This window comes from Ursus maritimus, unplaced genomic scaffold (assembly GCF_017311325.1).
Source record: "Ursus maritimus isolate PB19 unplaced genomic scaffold, ASM1731132v1 scaffold_6, whole genome shotgun sequence".
Classification (NCBI taxonomy): domain Eukaryota; kingdom Metazoa; phylum Chordata; class Mammalia; order Carnivora; family Ursidae; genus Ursus; species Ursus maritimus.
This window is the reverse complement of record NW_024426774.1, coordinates 73,167,978-73,182,525: the sequence shown is the minus strand read 5'-3', so window position 1 is coordinate 73,182,525 and position 14,548 is coordinate 73,167,978. Positions and strand designations below refer to the sequence as shown.

The window sequence follows — 14,548 nt, the reverse complement described above, 5'->3', positions numbered from 1 at the left end:
TATTAACTTGGAAACAGGTTTTAAGTGGATTTGTCCTTTATATTTATGATGTAACATTTCTAAGCCAGTGAGCCTATGTTTGAACTAAACACACTGCTTATATTATTTCAGAAACAAATAAGGATACAAGAAGCTAAAATAATAGAAGAGAAAGCGGCTAAGATCAAAGAATGGGTAACGCTTAAGTTAAATGAGGTATTTATTGCTATATTTTGCCTTTTCTTTACCTTTTACTTCCTTTGATTAGATAAGTCATCAGAGTATCTGATCATTTTGAATGAAACAAAATTCTGATCAGTTGGTGGTGCTGCTGTCTTTTGGTAAACGGGAAATAGGTAGCTTTCATTTTTATGTCCAATGTATTTCTAAAATTAAAAATATTGATAGACTCCTAGTAAACAGTATAAGTAACCTCATTCTAGTAGTTGATTTTAGTTCTGATCGGTTAATTTTAAGTAATTATAGAGCATATGTGTATATCATAAAATTAATGTGTTTAGTATCTTGAGAAGTACACATTAGTTTATGTGGCAGATTAAATGCTGAAATAATTTGGTTTAAAATAATTTTGCAGTGGGAAAGGCATGAAAATGCCTTGGGGTGAAAATATTTGAAACTCTTAGGTCTGGAAAAAATAAATATCAAAGCCATAATTAACTAGGTTGATAATTATGCTAATAAATTCATCTGATATTTGCTCATCATTTCTTTTGTATTTTACTTACATGTAATTAGGTATTAACATTTAGAAATATTATAATTTATTAGTACATTTTAGAAATGTTATTCCTGTGTAAAAGGATACCATTATGTCATTTCAGCTGGAATTAGAAAATCAGAATCTTCGTTTGATCAACCAAAACCAAACCGAAGAGATAAGAACCATACAGTCAAAACTACAAGGTATGAGTGTTTTGACTAAGATAGCCTAGTTGGATTTATTAAGCTAGATAGAATTTTACTACTGAACACTTGAAATATGCCTAGCACAACAAAGAAACTGAATTTTACGTTTTATTTAATTTGAATGGATTTTAACTTAAATAGTCACATGTTAGAAGCACAGCTAGACAATTGCAAATAACCCAAAGAGGATAATACTAATTTGAAAGTTTAATTTCAGGTGTATTTGCTTTAAAAAATCAGTTATTTTCTATCTTCACTTGTATTGTGGTGATCAATAGTGAGTGAAATTCTTACAGCCTGAATATTTTCAGCAGAATTTTATAATATGAATAATAAACTCTTTGCATTTTCCAGTACTTAGGGTTACTTTCTTTCTTTTCAGCATCAAAGCCTAAAGATGGGTGGTAGAGTTAGAGACAGAGATTTACCACTCAAGGGCACATTGAGCTGAAGACAAGGTGAACCCACAGGATTATTAGATCCTGGCCTACTAAAGTAGTTTTCAAACTTATTTAGGAACAGAACTCCTTTTTAAAACAGCGTCTTTTTCTGTAGAAGCTCAAGAGATAAAACAGGTGAAAGGGGTGTTGGGTGATGGGCCCAGGGCCCTGTAGACTGAGCTTTACCCATGCCTCTTCTTACGCCCGCTGTGGCATTCCCACAAAGCCCTGGGTTCACAAAATGCTGGCACCATAGCAAGTGCATGGACTTCGAAGTCAACTTTAATGCCCTATGATTTAACTGTGTTATATTGCGGATTTTTTTTTTTTTACATCAAGAAAATGGTAATGGTAGTAGTGCCTTCCTGGTTTCATGGGAGTTTGTTGATTTTTAAGACATATGAAAGCATTTTGTCTACTGCATATTCATACTTATTGCTGTCATTTTGTAAATGAAAAGGCTCCTGTTTTCCTTTTCCCTCAATACTTCTGACACCAGATGTGTGTGAGATTTTCCCCACACAAAGCAATTCTCCAGTTCCCAGAGGACACCGACTGGTTGTCCTTCAAATTTAACTCAATTCTGACATTATCTACTTGAAGTTAGCGTCAGATCCCACAGGTTACAGGCTTGGTTCCACAAAACTAACTCCCCCCCCCCATACACCACTTCAAACACAATTGTAAGTATCAGTTCTCAACCGTGCTTCTGGCCCACTGGCTGTAAATCAGAGGTTCCCATGACCCTCCCCAGGTTTGATAATCTGCTAGAGCAGCTCACAGAACTCAGGCAAACAGTTTACTTACTAGATTACTGGTTTATTAGAAAGGATATAACTCAGGAGCAGCCAAGTTGGAAGAGACGCAGAGGGCGAGGTATAGAGAAGGGGCACAGAGCTTCCATGCTGTCTCCAAGCACACCACCTTCCCAGCACCTCCATACATTCACTGACCTGGAAGCCCATCCTTTGGGTTTTTATGGAAACTTCATTATGTAGGCTTGACTGACTAAATCATTGGTCATTGGTGATTAAGTCAGTTTTCAACTCTCCCCTCCCCTGAGGTCAGAGGTAGACGGGGTGGAGATGAGGCCGAAGTTGCAATCCTTAATCACAGGGTTTGTTCCCCTGGCAACCAGCCCCCATCCTGAGGCTGTCTAGGGGCTTTCCAAAAATCACCTCATCAATGTAAACGCAGATGTGGTTGAAAAGCTTGTTATGAAAACAAAAGATACTTTTATCGCTCTTACCACTTAGGAAATTCCAAGGGTTTTAGGAGCCGTGTGCCCGGAAACATGGATGAAGACCAATGTATGTAGTTCGTGTATCACACACTTCCTCCAACTATATGATGGGAAATTGGTATCCACATAGTTGATCTGGAATTCCATATTTACATATGGAATCACTGACATAGATTGAACGTACTAAGCCCAGCTCTTAAAAGGCTGTTATTTTATTTGATATTCTTAACTTGCAATTCTAGTCTCATTGGCAGTCTGTTAGGCCTTGCAGACTAAGGGGTATGAATCCTTGGAGCCTAGACTTGGACTGGAGAAGAATAGATACAGTTATGTAGGTATAATATAGTACTTTAAAAATATATGTGCATATCTATGATTATTAAAATACTGTGGATTAGTTCTGTGGGAGATAATCAACATGAAAATAATAAAAGAAAGATACACCTAAAGGAATATACTATATAAAGATATTTTTCTTATGTTCCACTGTTATCAGCTATTTAATTTATCCTTCTGGTGTTCTCCCAGAGTTAATTAAGAATTTAATTTTGGGGGGCAACTTTTCTTACTATCACTAGGATCTCTATGCTTTTGAAGATTTTATTTATTTTAGAGAGAGAGCGTGGAGGGGGCAAAGGGAGAGGGGAGAGAGAATCTGAAGCAGACTCCTTAAGTCCCCCTGATGTGGGGCTCGTTCCCAGGACTCTGAGATTATGACCTGAGCCAAAATAAGAGTTGGACACTTAACTGACTGCACCACCCATGCGCCTCTCTCCATGCTTTTAATCTTGCAAGCAGGGATGTTACAACCCCTAGAAGGTGGATTAAACCTATGATTAATCACTCCTTGAGCTATCTAAATTCTCTATCTGGAAACTGTCTCCTCCCTTTTTGTTCTCTAAAGAAGTGATGAAGGCCCTCCGTGTTGTGGTCATCATAGATCAAGCCCCTCCATCTGCTCTTTTGGGAGAAGCAAACTGAAAACTAAGATAGCAAAAGTTATTACAGTGATCATGTGATATTTGCCCCAATGATCTGAATTTCCTTTGGTTGTCTTGGCAACCAGGTCTTCAGTCCCTCTTCCCTCACCGGTAGTAGCATTACTGCCCAATCAAATTTTACCAGTTCTTGACTGCTATTTACCAGTACCATGATTTTGCAAGAAACTATAACCCTTTCCTTATCTACAATCTGCTTTTTATTTGTTTGTGGTTTTGTTTTTGTTTAAGAACTGCTTCTAAAGGGATTAGATATTCTCTCTACGATTAAAAAATATTTAGAACATTCAAAATATATAAACAGATTTAAATGTTAGCATGTGATGCTAGACACTGAGGGGTCTATATTACTAAACATAAATAATTCAGGCTTTTTTCTGGCATAAGGAGTGATTTGTCCAGATTTTTATATGCTTTGGTTCTGTGTTTAATACACTGTTATAAAAAATTCAGATCTTGATTTTGATTAATGATCTTGCAGAAGTGCAAGGGAAGAAGTCATCCACTGTCTCCACACCAAAGCTTCCAGAAGGCCAACGCCTAAGCAGTTTGACCTTTGGGTGCTTTTTATCCCGAGCAAGGAGTCCTCCTCAAGTAGTAAAATCTGAGGAAATGAGCAAGATATCATCTAAAGAACCCGAGTTCACTGAGGAAAAAGACATAGAAGGTATGTATGGACTAGAGGAATTTACTCTGACGTTTTTTAAAAAGGATTCATCCAAATATAGCTTAATTTTCCTTGTTTTTTTTTTCTTGACAAGTTGATGTTTTATGAAAATATTTTTGAAGAGCAATCCGGCCTTTAATTTGTGTAACAAGTTATCTTGTGTGGTTTTTTGGGGAGTCTTTGACAAGGATGCGTAGAAGAGACTGATTTTCCCCTCTTGATACTTTTTCCTGCGGTAGGTAGCAGTGATATTTAAAGTTAAAAAGTTCATGGTTGTACCCACAAGGTACGTGTTTTCGCTGAGTTTCACATGAGAACTCTGAACTTTTATTATTTACTTACAATATTTAAAAATTACCTGCTCTTAAATACGAAATTAAATATGGCGTAACAAGCTTATAAAGAAAACGAACACCAGGGGACAATTTAGTAAGTGCTTTGATTTTCCCTTTCCCGTTTTGCTTCAAAGAGGAAAATATTTGCTTTGATTTTCTCTTTTCCATTTTGCTTCAAAGAGGAAAATATTTGCATAGATGTTTAAGTCCTGGACCTGTGCGCAGATTTCTATGCTTTTTTTATTCCTAAAGCCCCTTTAAATTTTGCGCTGCTATGCAGCTGCTGGCTTTGCCACCTGTAGTGTGACTGCCCAAATATTTTAGAAAGGCTTGAATTTGCATCGTCTCTGTTTTCAGCTCCCGCTTCCTTCCTCCAAAGGAGAAAAACTATAGCCTTAAAAGCTGTCTCTGTACTTGGTTATGAAATCCTGAAAACTGCATAATGTTTTTTCAGTCGGAATTCTCCTTTGCTACTTGCTTTTATGCTGTTACTGGCAATTTTCTTTTTCTTTTTTGAAAAGTCGTTTTAATTTCCTTTCCACTTTCTAATAGTCAGTTGAATATAGCTTGGTACAGCCGAGGTTGCCTGTCCCAAAGCTCTCGCCCACTTGCAAATTAACAAATTGCCTGATACCAAATCATCGAGTTTATTTGTTCAGCCTCTAGTTCCTTTATGAAGGTCATATCTATGTTTTAAAAATTTCTCTTGTACTCTTTATAAATTGTACAAACGTTTAGTTCGCTGTTTATGAAGCTGATGGTACATTCTATTAAGTATATTAAAAACAAAAATAAGCCACATCGAAAGACATTGTTAAAGAACATTATTCTTGATATAAAAACACATTTGGAGATATGAATACACCAAAAGTAGAGTGAGGAAGGCTTTTCTGTGTTTATGTTTCTTCGTGGTTTTGCATATTTCATGTATTGAAGCTTGGGAACAAAGTTTTTTTTTTTTTTTTAAACTATAGCTTTATATTTATTATGTTAAAATTTCTTATGATAATTTTGAAATTTAAAAAGAAGGCTGTTTTGCTTTGCTTTAAAATAGAATTAGTGGTATCCTTTGGTGGCTGCTTTCTTTGATAGTCAGAGCTGCCCTGTTTCACATGTTGCTTCTTTCATTTTTAAACCGTTGTCTGTTTCCTTTTCCCCAACATGTTTCTTTGTAAAAAGCAGTTTAATTTCGATCTCTTCTATTGAAGTGTTAGGCCTCATATTTTATCTTAAAGCTTACAGTTTTCAAAGTTGGGTTTAAACTAGACATACAACTAAAAAAAGGGTAATGTAAATTAACTTTAGTCATATGAAAATTCCAGTTTTTACAATGTAGTTTCATAAAGCTAAATGTACAGAAAGATTACATTATCAAAGGCAACGTGCCAATATGATGTATACTTTTCTAGAAATGGAAATTCTGGAAAAGTCAGGCGAAAACCAAATTCAAGAAAACAACCAGGGTCAGAGAACGTTGCATCAAACCCCTTGTGTCTCGGAACAGAATCGGAAAACAAGACCAAGCTTTGCAACACACGGTGGTACATCCCAGAATTCTGGGGCTCCAGGGAGTGACTGGAGTTCTGATGAGGAAGATGGGAGCAAAGGAAGGTCCAAGTGCAGGTACACGTCCACTCTTTCCAGTCACACGTCAGAGGAAGGGGTCCAGTGTAGCAGAATGGGCAGCGAGGCGTACCTGACAGCGTCTGATGACAGCAGTTCTATATTCGAAGAAGAGACTTTTGGCATAAAGAGACCAGAGCACAAGAAGCTGTATTCTTGGCAACAGGAGGCACAGTGGAAAGCTCAGAATTGCCCTCTCGTAAAGGGAAACTCTGAATCAAGTAAAAAGGAGCATGATAGCTCGTCAGATGAACTGAATAAAAAATTTCAGTCTCAGAGACTGGATTATTCATCGTCGTCGAGTGAGACCAACACCCCCAGCCCCATTTTGACTCCAGCTCTGACTCCCAAGCATCCTAACTCACTCCCTGGGAAAGGCACACAATTAGTGCCTTCGTCCAACCTGCCGCCCCCAAAGTTAAGGATTCCTAACGTGTTCAGCATAAGTGTGGCACTAGCCAAAAGGCACGTAAGCCAGCCACAGTTAAGTTCCGATAGGATGTTTGGTACAAACAGAAATGCCATAAGCATGATACGACCGCTCAGACCTCAGGAAACGGACCTCGATCTAGTTGATGACGACAGTACAGAAATTTTAGAGAATATGGACACCAGTTGTGACGATGGATTGTTTTCCTATGACTCCCTGGAATCCCCGTGCTCCGACGACCAGGAGCCCTGTGACTCCGCCAAGAAGCCAGCGTGCGGCAAACCGCCCACCCCACCCCTGCACCGCTTTCCCTCTTGGGTAAATGATATTGCTGTATTGCTGTGTGCAACGCATGCATGCTGGTTTTTAACACCCATTTTCAGGTTTTACTATACTTCTTTTCCTGTTTCCTTTCGGATCCAGATTGTTCCGAAACGTCTCAGTTTTCAGAATACAATTTCCCCTTCTCTTTTCCCACTAGTTGTGAATCAACTGAGAGATAAGAAAAGGTGAAGACAGGTGGGAGATCAAAATATTACCTTTTTTACTGAGAAGCTGATTTTAGAGAATTGATGGGCAGATGAGGTTGCTGATACTGAACTTGGAATTCTCTTGATTTATAAACCCAGTCCCAGGTAGCACTGGGCCTCCAGAGGCTTCCTCAGGAGAGGCTTACCCCTCCAAAGGAGCTTACAGCCCAGAGAAAGAACAAACGGTGTTTCCTGAGCCATTACTTCTCAAGAGAAAGGAGACAGGTGCCCGTCCAGTTTTCCCTTCTAAGCCTTCCAGTCGTATTAAGCCATTCCTCCTCCTTGGGGGAGAGAAATGAATGGTTGGAGAGGGATCCGGAATGTTACTGGAGTTCCCTCCCCATGCAAGGAAACATCAGGGGTGGGGAAGAAGGGTTCCTCCTACTTGTGTAATACTTTGGGCAAATTCGGAACCAGGACACTTCACTCTATTAGAGGTCATCAGCTTTTGAATTTAATCATTTACTTTAAGAGAAATTTAATTTTACTCTTCATGCGCTTATAAATCCATTGCCTTAACCAAAAGCATCTTCCTGTGTATCTAGAGTAGATTTAAATTTCTTCCATTGAAAACACTGACCATTAATACGATAGTTAACCCATCATTGTGTGATTCTTTATAGAAATACCTATATCACTAGATTTGAAGTTATTCTTATATTTGAAACAAACTGAAATTATCTGTCTCGTATAGATTTAACTTTTCCTTCACATATTGACATATGTTTGTACCAAACATCCAAGACTCTGCTTGTCTCATTACTGCTAACTCTCTCCTCCACTCTGTTGTCCCTTTGGCCTCCAGGGAAGCATCTGGGTTGCAGGATTTTTGGGGTTTGGGGGTCATGTTCTGCGATTATTATTTTTTATTCAGTGACCAATATGATTTTAAGCAAATTAAGGCAGCCGCGTTTCCTACTGTAAATTCAGACCTTCTAAATTCTGGTCTTATTTACTTTCAAAAGAACATTTCTTTGCAGTGCCTACATGAAACCATCTGTAGTTCATTATTAAATTCTGGATAGCACAAAAAAGTAGACATTATTGGCATGTGAATCTCTGGAATTTCAATTATGTTATCCTTTAGGCAGTGAGGACTTGAAGTTTTTGCTTCTTTTATTATGCTGAGATTTTCAGAGATTTAGGTTAGGCTTTTCAAGTTCGCTTTATTTGGCAAATCATTTTTCTACTCTTTTGCCTTTCTCTCTTCAGTTTGTCTTCTGAAGCTATTCAATCCCAAAAAAGTAGTAGTGCTTTTCAGAAGCCTTCTAGCAGGCTGGCCAAGTTTGAGGTTTTATTCTGGTGTTCGTTAGGTATTTCCAGGTTTCAAGGAAAAGAGATGTATTCCAGTTATCTCAATTTATGAAAGTTTATTTTAAGGATTTTTAAGAGTTTATTTGAAGGCATGGCCCATCCTTACTGAACTGGAATATCTTTCAAAATACAGTAGTCATTGTAGTGGGGAAAACGTGAGGATTCAGCAGCACCTCTAATAGTCAACTCCTTAGAAAAAGGTGACACCCACCGCCTGGACCACTGGCTTAGCTTGACCTCTCCTGTCTGCAATGACTCTGCTTGTCTCACTACTGCTAACTCTCTCCTCCACTCTGTCGGGCTTGCAGCTGCCTCCCATCTCCTGCTTACTGCCCTGCGTTTACATCTTTCTGTTCTACCGACCCTGCTGGTCGTCTCTGTGTGCGTATCTCACAATCACGTTCTCAAAAAAAACCGCATCTGATTCATTCACTCAGCCACTCTCCAAACCAGTGTCTCAGACAGTTAGGGATCTCATGCCCGTTACCTAGCAGGCCACTGGCTGGCACAGTCCTGAAGAGGACTGCCTTAGACGCCTGCTATGCCCTGGTCCCAGCGACCGTGTCCAGGTTAGATGCAGAATTCAGGACATGGTGATTATGCCTTAAAAACAACCTGGAATCCGTTTTCTGACAGAGGGCAGGGCTAATAACCTTTCCAGTACCCATTTCAGAGATTTCTCTCAAAGAAGAGAAAGGAAAATAACATGCTTTTGGAATAAGATAATATTAAAAATTCTGGTGCCATTCCCAAATTCATTTTTTATTTGACCTTGGGTGTTCCTTCTACTTCATTAAAATGTACATTAAAATAAGGAGGTGATAGCACTTAATGCTACTCTAGCTGTGACTTCTGACTTCCGGATTTTTCTTTCTTTCACCATATTCTAGAATAGTAGGATATAAAAGGTAATATTTATGTGTAGTCAATGATTGTGAATGGTTTCTAACCTCATGTTACAGCCATTCAAAGTTTTCTGGGTTTTTTTTCCTTTAACCGTGTTCTAGAATGGTAGAATACCAAATGTGGTATTTACGTGTAGTCAGTGATTATGAGTAAGTTTTCTCTTACTTTTTTCCTATCTCTTCAAAAGAACTGAAAATAACAAGCAAAAACTTGGGAACAAAGATACATAATGGAATGACTAACGGATGGAAAACGTCTGCAGTGCTGTTCACGGTGGCATATTTGAGTTGGCACTGATGACAGTTTTATAATAATGCTCCGCTCTGGTATATATTAAATGAAGAACAAATGAAAAACATGTGTATTGGAAGTAATCGTTTCTTTGCTTTAAATATCCAGCTTAAATCTCTCTTTTACATTAGGAGAGCAGGATTTATGCTGTAGCCAAATCAGGTATTCGAATGTCTGAGGCCTTCAATATGGAGAATGTTAATAAAAGTAAGTGATTTTGCATGCTACAATGTGGATGAACATAGACGTTGTAATGCTAAAGGAAATAAGCCAGTCACGAACAGATACATACTGTACAGTTCCACTTCTATGAGGTCAAATTCATAGAAACTGAAAGTGGAATGGTGGTGACTAGGGGCTGGGTGGTGGGGGTGAGGAGGAGTCCTTGCTTAATGGGTGAGCTTCAGATTTGCAAGATAAAAGAGTTCTCGAGACCTGATTCACAGCAGTGTGCATATAATTAACACTAACTGAACTGCACACTTAGAAATGGTTAAGGTGGTAAATTTTATGTTATATATTTCTTACTACAATAAAACATGTTTAAAAAAATAAGTCATTTTGTATTGCCATTTCACTAGCCAACAACTTCCTAAATGTCTGAAGTCGTTGGGATAGATAGTATTATGTAAGACTTTCAGAAGATGATTTCTGAGGTTGCCAATTTACATTTTAAAGTTGAAATTCATTGTTACCCAATAAAAGGGCACATCGATCTATGTTCAACTCTGATGTAGAAAGTACCTCTTTTTGTTTTTACAAGAAGCTGTGGAGTTTCAGCTGCTTCAAACTGCAAAAATATCAGTCTCTGTGTCCCTTTTTCCAGAGTTTAAAACACATTCCTTCTTTCTTTCTTCAAGGAAATTTTGAAGAAGCAAATGCATCCCTGTTATAGAAAGTAAAACCAAACAACAACAAACTGTCTGGAATAAAAAGAGAAATTTTCCTGTGGTACCTTCTCCTAACCCCCTCCCTATCCCACACTAATCCAAACCTTAGAGGCAACCATTGATGTTCTGTTTCTTCTAAGCAATCTTCTGTTCTTACCATTCAGGAAATTAGATTCTCAGCTTTCAGCATGAGGTTCACCTGATAAAGTCTTAAGCATGCCGTATCACTGATAGGGCTAGGAAGAATCGGAGAATATCTTCAGAGGGTAGTGCTCGCTGAATCAGCAGGAGCTTGTGCTGTTTCTGCCCAGCCTGAGCTGGAGAGTCATGCCTACCAAAGAAGTAAAAGCTATGATCCTTACTCTCAGAGAACTTACAGTCTGGTTGCGGAAGTAGCACATGTGAGCCGTGGAAGAGAGTGTGTCCTTCTTCCGTAGATGATAGAACAGTCATGTGTGTTAATCCAACTTCTCTTTAATTGGAAATTTTGCCAGCTCACATCCATAAGAAATAGACCTAAGTGCTAGAGAGAAGGTTTTTTTTTCTTTAAATCCCTTCGGTTTCTGTTTCAGATTCTGTTGCTCTGCTGTCCTATACCACATCAGGACTCTATACCTCTCTGATATACAAGAATATCACAGCCCCGGTGTATACAACTTTGAAGGGGGTGAGTCATTACTGTTACTGCTAAGCACGCGGCTGTCTTCATGGGGGATCGAGAAAACTATTCAAGCTCCAGATTCCATTCTTGACATTTACACAGACTCTCCCTTATAGGGAGTTATAGACGTTCACACTAATATATCATAAAAAGAGAAGAAATGGAAAGTTCTAGGGAAGATGTTTATGCTTCTCAGAGTGTTAGAAGTCTGGGCGCATTTTTGTTATACCCCATGTGCTTTTCCACCCCCTCTATGGTGGTTAAATGTTTAAAAGAAATATCACTATTAATGATGTAGCAAAGATTCCTAATTTGGAAAGATTTTTCTGTCACTGCCAGGGTTCCCCTCCCTTCCTTGAAGTACTTAATTAAAATAAGTATTGTCAAGTATTAATGGCCTTATGTTTTCAGGAATCTCTTATATTTGACAAATGCCTTGCTAATGAGCATTTGGGATTTAACAACATGACTTCGATAATGCCCAAGTATATTCTTGTATTCCTTTTTTTTTTTTTTAAAGATTTTATTTATTTATTTGACAGAGAGGGAGACAGCCAGCGAGAGACGGAACACAGGCAGGGGGAGTGGGAGAGGAAGAAGCAGGCTCCCAGCGGAGGAGCCTGATGTGGGGCTCGATCCCAGGACTCCGGGATCACGCCCTGAGCCGAAGGCAGATGCTTAATGACTGAGCCACCCAGGCGCCTCCTATTCTTGTATTCCTTAAAAAAAAGTTTTTTTATTCCATGACTTCTGGTAAAACATTTCATATCTAAAAAGAGAGGTGAGGGGCGCCTGGGTGGTTCAGTTGGTTAAGCATCTGCCTTCGGCTCAGGTCATGGTCTCCAGATCCTGGCATGGAGCCCCTGGGATCAACTCCAAAAGTGAGGTGACTTTAGAGATGGACACATATAGGCTGTTGTGCTTTTCTTTAGAAGGCAACGCAAATAAGCAGCAGCCCGTTCCTGGATGATTCCTCTGGGTCAGAGGAAGAAGATAGTTCCAGATCCAGCTCCCGGACTTCAGAGTCGGACACGCGCAGTCGGAGCGGACCAGGCAGCCCCAGAGCCATGAAACGAGGTGAGGGAAAGTCTCAGGCGTACAAGACAACTCCATGTAATTCAGGCTATTTAATAGGAATTTTATCTCCATAATAGGACTTTTTAAAACAATCACAGTACTTGCTTTGAACCGAAGTGAAAAGAGAGTTATCCAGGGCTAAGATGCTTATATTCTGGTCCTAATTCTCTTCTTACTTCTTTCTGTGATTCTACCCCAAGCCGTGTGATCTTTTTTTTTTTTTAACCTTTTCTTATCTGTAAGAGAGAGATCACTTTATTATGGGAATAGAGTAAAATAATTGGGCCAAAACAAGGTTTCTCTTTTATAGTTAGTATGTGGCATTTTGGATAATTTATGGGATAGTCTTATTTCAGCTAAATTTGTTACTCTGCTAAGTGGCAGTAAATACACCTAAAAACTTGGTGGTTAATCTGATATTAAGGTGAAAATCAACAAAAATTTACTTTGGGCATGTCTATGATTTTTAGTGGATTTTAAAGAAATTTTTGGCATAGGTAGAGGTGACAGACATAATCACACAAAATGACGCCTGTATTTTACAAAAGCCTTTAATGCAGCGTTCTCTGTTGGTTTTCAAACCATGTTCCATGGAACCCCTAACAAGTCCTTAATTGTTAATAAACACTTTTTAGAATTGCCAGATAGTGCAATGATAGTGATGTAAGTCCTTGATTTTATTATATTGAAAATCTCCAATTGTAGGGACCCTACAAATGTGGCTTGCAACTTGCAAGTCATTTTCTAAAAAAGACAAGTGAATTATCGTGAAAATGTTCCCTTGAATTTTACTTTGTAGCTGCTAGCAAATGAAATAGTCTGTTTATATCTTTAAGTCTTATTATTTCTCTTTTATAAAAAGATTTTAAAATTTATAAACTGGTAGTATTCAACTTATAGGAAAAATACTACTGAAATTATGAAGTTCTTTTTGGTGTGAAGTACCTTTAAAGTAACTACAAAAACTAAGTGGTTTAAAATGTGATTGTAGGGGCACCTGGGTGGCCCAGTAGATTAAGCGTCTGCATTCGGCTCAGGTCATGATCCTGGGGTCCTGGGATTGAGTCCCGCATCGGGCTCCCTCCTTGGTGGGGAGTCTGCTTCTCCTTCTCCCGTTCCCCCTGCTTGTGCTCACTTGCTCTCTCTCTCTGTCAAAATGAATAAATAAAATCTTTTTAAAAAATAAAATGTGATTGTACAAATCTCGATAAATTAAAATCAAACATTTGTTTGCCTATATATATATCAATATGTAAATACATGTTTTTAATCCTTAATAAAAGATACTTTAGTATCCTTGTATATATCTTATATATGTGTATATATTTTGCACAGCTTGTGTAAAATTTGCTGTGCTTGTAATCATACCAACGTATTTATGTTCCTTTGACTTCCTTGGGGGGTTGCATGGTAATCCTTACCCTTTAGTTCTGTTTTCTGCTTTTAAAGTTCTTTATGGCGAAAGGTATGAGAGTAAATCTAGTCTAGGAAGGCTTATGATTTTGGAATAGCAGCTGTATTCCTTAGGAAAACTCATAGCCGGCATTTGGACCACCTGATTATTAAATACTGACTTCATTTATTTCTTTATTCGTCTAGGTGTATCTCTCTCTTCAGTGGCTTCTGAAAGTGATTATGCCATTCCCCCAGATGCTTACTCCACAGACACAGAATACTCGCAGCCAGAGCAGAAGCTCCCTAAAACTTGTTCCTCATCCAGTGATAACGGGAAAAATGTAAATGTAAACATTGAATCAGGTTTAAAAAAATAAAGAAATAAAATATTAATGAATCTTGTCAGTTTGAGCCTCCAAAAGGCAACTTAAATTTTTAAAATTTCTTTTTGATTTAGGAACCACTGGAAAAATCTGGCTATTTATTAAAAATGAGTGGCAAAGTCAAGACTTGGAAGAGGAGGTGGTTTGTTCTTAAAGGTGGCGAATTACTCTACTATAAATCTCCGGTGAGTGGGCAGCACTTGTTCTTTAGAACTGAATTCCTCCAACTATAAATCCAACTCCTGATTGATTTTCTTCCCTGTAATGCAATTAATTATACAAAGCATTTCTTACTATTACTGTTACAGGTAATCAATCACTTTACCTTCGGTTTTCTTCCTTTCCTACAGAGTGATGTAATTAGAAAACCCCAGGGCCATATTGAACTCAGTGCATCCTGCAGTATTTTAAGAGGCGATAACAAACAAACAGTTCAGGTAGGTGTTTTTTTTTTTTTTT

At 38.3% G+C, this 14,548-nt stretch overlaps 1 protein-coding gene across 1 annotated transcript in view; it reads left to right on the top strand.

Annotated features, from left to right (window-relative positions):
- The window catches only part of PLEKHH2 (pleckstrin homology, MyTH4 and FERM domain containing H2), a 95,542-nt gene that overhangs the window by 27,698 nt on the left and 53,296 nt on the right, over positions 1 to 14,548 (top strand). The window contains exons 4-13 of the mRNA XM_008699810.2: positions 112 to 195; positions 822 to 903; positions 4,069 to 4,254; positions 5,999 to 6,960; positions 9,815 to 9,890; positions 11,146 to 11,240; positions 12,167 to 12,311; positions 13,911 to 14,047; positions 14,164 to 14,274; positions 14,440 to 14,526. Coding sequence (XP_008698032.2) covers positions 112 to 195; positions 822 to 903; positions 4,069 to 4,254; positions 5,999 to 6,960; positions 9,815 to 9,890; positions 11,146 to 11,240; positions 12,167 to 12,311; positions 13,911 to 14,047; positions 14,164 to 14,274; positions 14,440 to 14,526 — 1,965 coding nt within the window. The remainder of the gene's footprint in view (positions 1 to 111; positions 196 to 821; positions 904 to 4,068; positions 4,255 to 5,998; positions 6,961 to 9,814; positions 9,891 to 11,145; positions 11,241 to 12,166; positions 12,312 to 13,910; positions 14,048 to 14,163; positions 14,275 to 14,439; positions 14,527 to 14,548) is intronic.